General features: G+C 44.3%; 1 protein-coding gene across 1 annotated transcript in view; it reads right to left on the bottom strand.

The window, feature by feature from the left end:
- Positions 1–4140: 4140 nt before the first annotated feature.
- Positions 4141–7172, bottom strand: part of LIPC (lipase C, hepatic type) — a 153334-nt gene continuing 150302 nt past the window's right edge. Inside the window, exon 10 of the mRNA XM_021694062.1 lies at positions 4141–5280. Within this exon, the coding sequence (XP_021549737.1) occupies positions 5169–5280 (112 nt within the window). The 3' untranslated portion in view covers positions 4141–5168. The remainder of the gene's footprint in view (positions 5281–7172) is intronic.

The following is a 7172-nucleotide window of genomic DNA, read 5'->3' as shown; positions in this document are numbered from 1 at the left end:
CCACAGTGGGCTGGGCATTTAGAATAAAGCAGCCAACAGCTAGAGTCTCTCCCTGATTTCACAGAGCCTGACAACATCCAGTGGGGGAGACAGACATTGGATAACCGGTCCCATAAATCGCCAGGACGAGGGTGAGGTGGTGGGAGGCACTCGCCCTGGGTGCCCAGTAGAAGAGGGGCTCTAGAAACTCACTTATTAAAATAAGTAATATTTTAAGGCACTATTTTTAAAAGGTCAAAATTAATGAAAAAACCTATGATGAATAAAATAACACAATTTTATATAAAGACGGGATCAGTGTTATTGATTTCTCCTTTTGTTCACGGCTCCACAGGGCCTGGCCACAGATAATTTTTCCAGAAGAATGAAAAGATGTTAAGAGTTATGGAGAACAGGATGAGCTGATAGAAGCTTTTGGAGGGTGGGATCACCCTCCTTAAATTATCCCTGAGGCAGTCACACCCGAACTGGGGGGGGATGCCAGTGAAGAAGCTGGGAGAAGTGGAGGGGGCGTGAGTGACAGAACGATGGGAGAAGGCCCAGAGGTAGGAGAGAGGTTTACACTTTTGAGGGAACTGAAAGGTGGCCCGTGTGTCTAGACCCACTGTTTTCAAACTTCGGTTCTCAAACTCAGTGCATGTTAGAATATCTGGAAAGCTTTTAAGTCTCAATGCCTAGGCCTTGCCCAGACCAAGTAAATAAAAATCTCTAGGGCGGACACACCGGTGGCTTTTAAGTTTTCCAAGGCAGTTCCAGTGCCTTGCAGGCTGGGTTGAGACCTGGTGGACGGCGACAGGGGGATCCAGGGCCAGAGGAGGCTGACTGGAGGGAAGGGCTGGGCTTGGCCAGAGGCCTTGGAGGTTAGGGGAATAATATGGGACTTTTTCCTTTGAACGGCTTTACATAGGACAATGATAGGATCTGACCCCAGCCACCTTTTTTTTAAAGCCTTCCCTGGGTGCTGTGATGAGAAGAGTGGATGCAGCGGGAAGAGGTGGGAAGTTGTTGCAAACGTCCAGCGAGGAGAGCGGCGGTGGGGGCTGGACTGATGGCAGCCTCGGTGCAGAGATGAGGGTGTGCGGAAGGATCTGGTGACTCTTCAATCGTGGGGGCCCAGAGGAGAGGCGACATTATGGATGACCCCCTCCCCCACCACCTTGCCCCAGTGTTGGGCATCAGCGGTTGAGGGGTGGTGTGGACATTCATGAGCCACAGAGCAGGGGGCATGGAGACCCGTGGGTTCGGGAAGGCAGGAGAGAGGTTCATTGTGGAACCTTCTGGACTTATGAGACATGGGGCACTGCTGCATGGGCATTTGCATCACAGGGGAGAGCCCCACACCGAAGCTGTGGTACACGGTCGACGGGAAAGCCTGCACAGTGGATGAGGTTGCCTAGGGAGAGAGAAGTGAGGGAGCAGAGGAGGCCCAGGCCCCCAGAGAGCCGACCTGGAAGAGTGGAGCCGAGGACAAGGAGACCGAGGAGCCAGAGAGGAGGGGGCAGGAATGACTGACTACCAAGGGAGCACTCAGAGACTAGAAAGATCCCCAAGGGCTGGACGGAGCTAGGAGATAACTGTGAGAATAACGGGCCTGGATAGAGAAATAAGATGCACTTAGGCAGGGAGGAGGAAATTGAGGGGAGAGGGTTAGAGGGAGGAGGTATAAGAAAAGGCAGAGATGCGAAAAGGATGGGGTGTCTGGGGGCCATTGATCATGTACTGGGATTGGAGCTGAAGTATGTAGTATCCTATAAGGTTAGCGGGTAGATGGCGACTCTTGGGATTCCCTTCTTGTTTCTTGCCCTTGCTTGTCTCTGTCTCCCATCCATCTGACTTTCTTCTAATCTGGCTCTGGGGGGGGGGGGCGGGGCGCATTGCCCTGGGCAGCTTGGCTTCTTGCTTTGTGCCACCCCCCTCCCACCCCGGGATGTGCAACTTTGGTCATAGCTTTCACAATATTTGCAACAACATGATCAAGGTGAACACTGAGGACAGTCAGCTTTGCTGTGGAGGAGAGTGCATTCATTTAGAGTGAATGGAGTGATTGTTTCCTTCTCCCTGACTTCAGGCACCTCAAAGAGCCCAGCTGCAGTGTAATCGAGGCTCCTCTGTCTCTTTCCTTGTGCTCTCTTAGAAGTAAAAGCACAAACAAGCTTTTGCCTGAAAGGCAGGATGCCAGTGTTATCTTTCCTGAGTGGGCTCATAAATACAGATTCTTTGGAGAGAGGTGCATATAATGAGTGCACGAGCCAGCATTTTGCATGTGCAATGAACAGATGTGGCTGCATTATTCAGTTTCCCTATTTGACTTCCCTACCAAGATGTACTTCAGAAAATGGGATGTCGATGAACACATCTTCCCAAGTGAAAATAACCCATGCCAAGAGGAGTTTCAAATGTTCTGGTTAACCATTTGTCATGTTGGTTTGCTTATTGAGTTCTCTGCCCAAAATGTTATGACATACTGTGTCACTTCAAGTTTTCCTCCTAGAGATGAAATAATTTCTTAAAAAGATTTTATTTGTTTATTTATTTGACAGAGAGAGGTGGAGAGAGTACGAGTAGGGGGAGCAGCAGAGGGAGAGGGAGAAGCAGGCTCCCCGCTGGGCAGGGAGCCAGATGCGGGGCTCGATCCCAGGACCCCAGGACCCCAGGATCATGACCTGAGCCGAAGGCAGAAGCTTAACGACTGAGCCACCCAGGTGGCCCAAGATGAACTAATTTCTAATTATATTCTGTGTGAAATGACATTAATACTGAAACGCATCACACTATCGTAGAGAAATGGTGGTTTCAACTCTGCCCTTTATCTTCTTGGTTCTTTGTTTTGTTTTGTTTTGCAAAATGTGACATTCATACCCCAAGTGAGTGAATAGCATACATATGTACAGTTTAAAAAATGGTTATAGAAATGAACACCCGTGCCTCGGTCCCCCGAGTGAGAAGTACCGTCCCTCTGGCACCTGGAACTCCAGTGGGTCCGTCCTCCTTCCCAGAGCTACCGCAGCCTCCCTGTTGTGCTGGTGGCTTTATTGCTTTTAACTTCGAGTTTTATCCCTCCGGCATTCCTCTCCAACAATCTAGTTTAGTTTGGCTTATATTAGACTGTATACATTTTTGGTGTCTTTGTGCAAACATACGAACCCATGAGCGCTGCCTTACATTTTGCGCCCCGAGTGCCTCCCTGGATATCATGACCCTAGAGTGGGCCGTGTTCCTGTAAGTGTGTGTAGCTTCGGTTCATCTCTGTGGCCGTCCGTTTGTAAGAATATGCCTCAGTTCATTTATGCGTTATGCTGGTGGACATTTGGGCTGTTTCTGGTCGTCATGACTTTCAAGGCTGATATGAGTTTTCTTTTCCGTGTTTCCTGGTGTACGTGTGCATAGACTCTGGAGGGTGTATAACAAAGAGTGCTTTTATGTTTTTTTAAAAAGTGTTATTTTAAATTCCTTCTGGTTCAGTTAATGATAAAACATGCCAAATCCATGCAAATGTGATATTATTGTAAATCTTACTATTTTAGACATAGTGGGAAATATTGTTCATTTTACTATCTATTATTTCTGGGCACACACATAACACACTTCACCTAAAAGTGTGGTCAGGTCCTGGGGCGCCTGGGTGGCTCAGCCGGTTGAGCATCTGACTCTTGATTTTTGGCTCAGGTCATGATCTTGGGGCTGTGAGATCAAGCCCCACTTTGGGCTCCCCACTCAGTGGGGACCCTGCTTGAGATTCTCTCCCTCTCCCTCTGCCCCTTTCTCTGCTCATGTGCTCTCTCTCTGAAACAAAGAAATAAATCTTTAAAAAAAAAAAGTGTGGTCAGTTACTTCTGCCGCAGGATCAGCATTCAGGACAGGAGGCAACATTGACCAAGCTATTCTTTCTCCCTATCACCCCACCCCCATCCTTTAGTTTTATGGGTCTTTCCAAGGGAAATAAAAGGGAATTGTGTAAGACAATCCTTTTTTTTTTTAAGAGTTTATTTATTTATCTGAGAGAGAGAGAGAGAGATCACAAGCAGGGGAGAAAGGGAGAGGGAGAAGCAGGCTCCCCACTGAACAGAGAGACCGATGCAGGGGCTCGATCCCAGGACCCTGGCACCATGACCTGAGCTGAAGGCAGACGCGTAACCGACTGAGCCACCCACGTACCCTCGTGTAAGACAATCTTAAACTGATTTCATCAGAGGCAGGCATCTCTTTGGGATTTGTCCTTTACCAGCTCTGGTTTGCCCTGCTCTGCTGAAGAGCAGGTGCGTTATGAGCTGCGCAGGGCTGAAGCCACGCGGAAGTCAAGTCCGGTAACATAGCGCACACAGTGTGCTCTCCCTCTCTGAGTTACTTGAAACACATACACAAGTCATGACCAGGGCTAGTATTTCCTTCACATGTTTTGTGACGGAATTTGCTGGTTAAAACGTCATTACTTCATTTATTGGACAGTTTGAAATCTGATATCTAAGTCTTTGAGGTAAGTTTTCCATTAGCTTTTAATGCGAGCATTAGTAAAAGAGAAAAATTGTATTTAGTGCAATAGTAATTTAATTGTTAAAATGACCAACTGTCCAGCTTTCAGGTTGCCATTAAGTAGTTTTAGGAGAATTCTACTTTTATTGGTTTGATTCAGTGAAATAATTGTATAACCTTCATGATGGCAGCTATTGGCTTAATTAGAATTTTTCTGCTTTTAGTGAGCTGAATTGTCTTAAAAAGCATGTGTATGTGGGGACATATGACTAGTGATTAATGGGAATTTCATTTTGTTGAAGCATGGGTTCTGTCATAAAGAAGTACCTTTCCAGCATGGTTCAAAAAACGGATCAGAATAAACTAGGAGGGAAATAATGGGGAATTTGACTTAACTGTAAAAGACCTTGTAAATTAGGACAATGGATCTAAAATGGCTCTTATTTATATATTGCATATATTACCATTTAATCAGAGATACAATAGGGAAATTTCTAGTTACACAAATGTTTGAATACAGTTACATAATATAGTTTCTAAAAGCTCACTTTAGAATAGTGAAACATACTCCCCCTTTAAACCTAAACTTTGTTTAAACTTTATGCAAGATTGTTTATATAACTTGGGTTTCCAAATAACATAACCATTCCAGATGAAGAATAGATCATTTATTCTTCACACTGGAACTTTGTAGAAGCTCATCTGATCTTTCTCTTCAATTTTTTAGAGTTTACGTCACATCTCACAAAGGTTTTCTCCGGGGTTGGGTGGGGCTGTAGGCCATCCATGTTTTCTGAGCAGAATGTCATCCTGAAGAGAAAACAGAGCAAACACAGCGTTAACTTTTAGTTGGAGCTTATTGAAGTGTTTCATCCTTTGTAAATAAAAACTCAATTTATGTAATGCATGCTATTTTTTAAAAAAAAATTGGATTCTTACGTGCACAAATATTTTCATAACTTCAGAGAAAAATAAAACCCAAGTCAGTGAAAGCAATCAGTGTAAGGCTGCTTCCTGGAGTTCTGCACTGGGGTGATTTCAGCTCAGTAAGAACAGAAAGTCCTCGGGGCAGTTCTTTTTTCTCCCCAACCACAGCTCATCAAAGATTTGAGGGTAACTATTGTTCCTTTCACTGCATTGCCCAGACTCCAGGGCAAACATTCGCAGTTCCTTCAACTGTTCCTCACAAGGCAGGCTTCTCTCCTCAGCCTTCCTTCTTTGGACTCGCTCCAGTTTGTCAGCGCTGCTCTTAAAGGTCCCTGGGCACGAGGCCATGGTCACCAGCCTCTGCTGGGCTCAGCTCTGTAAGCCCAGCCCCTTCCTCTTACTGGTGCAGACACTGTCTGTCTAGAGAGGACATCACTCTGTGTTTTGGGTCTCTTGGAGACCAAGCCTTAGACGACTTTGACCGTTTGTTAGGTTGGCCTAAGATGCTGTTTTGTGTTGCTAACTTGCATTTACTAGGAAAAAAACTATCAGTAGTCACAAAGAATTCTAGTTTATGGCTTCTTCTTTCTTCTTCTTTTTCTTTTTTGTATTGCATCTAGGGTCAAGTCTTCATTAAATCAGACTTTTTTAAAATTAAAATAGTGTATAAGCCAGATGGAGAAAGACAAATACTGCAGGATATCACTTATACATGGAATCTGCCCCTCCCCCAAAAAAGTAGAATTCATAGAAACAGGGTAGAAAAGTGGTTCCCAGGGACTGGGGAAGGGGAAGATAGGGAGAGGTTGGTAAAAGGATACGAACTTTTAGCTATAAGATGAATAAGGTCTGAGCGTCTAATGTAAAACAGGGTGACTATAGTTGATAACACTGTATTATATATATGTGAGGTGCTGGGTGTGTTAGTTAACTGGGTGGTGGAGGGATCCATTCACATGTCTATGTATATCAAATCACAATGATGTACACTTTAAATATCTTAATTTTAATTGTCAATTATATCTCAATAAAGCTAAAATTAAAAAAACTGTTACGAATAATTTGTGAATGCAATTTTGAAAAATTCAAATGGTAAAGAACTAAACGAAGTCAAATATTAAAGATCCTCTTTGCCATCACCCTTCACCAATGTCATTCCCCTTGGCTTTCCTGGTTTGGTTTATGTCTCTCCAGATCTCTTTCTTTTTCTTTTCTTTTTTTTAAGATTTATTTATTTATTTGAGGGGTGGAGGGACAGAGAGAGAAAGGAGTGAGAGAATCTTGAGCAGACTCCCCATTGAGCACAGAGCCCCCACGCGGGGCTTGATCTCACAACCTGAGCTGAAATCAAGAGTCGGACGTTCAATCAACTGAGCAACCCAGATGCCCCATCTCCAGACCTACTTCTATGCATTTACACATATATCAGTGTTCATATGCAAACATAAAGAATTTTTAATAGAAGTGAGGTTATAATGTATGTATTTTTCTGACCTTTTTCATTGCCATCAAGTAATGGACTTGGAGACCTGTTCATCTCACTACATATGAATCTGTCTCGTTCTTTTTCACTTCCTGTACTATATTCCATTGTGTGGATGTACCACAGTGTATTGGAGCCATTTTCCTACTGACAGACATTGAGGTTTTCCCAATGGTTTACTATTTACAGATAGGACTGCAACAAACATTTTTGCACATGTATATCTCTTGTGGATATTTTGAGTATTTCTCCAGGATGGACACCTAGAGTCAAAATTCTGGGTATTATGTAT

The sequence above is a fragment of the Neomonachus schauinslandi genome, chromosome 9 (assembly GCF_002201575.2).
Source record: "Neomonachus schauinslandi chromosome 9, ASM220157v2, whole genome shotgun sequence".
Lineage (NCBI taxonomy): Eukaryota > Metazoa > Chordata > Mammalia > Carnivora > Phocidae > Neomonachus > Neomonachus schauinslandi.
This window is presented reverse-complemented; position numbering and strand designations above follow the sequence as displayed.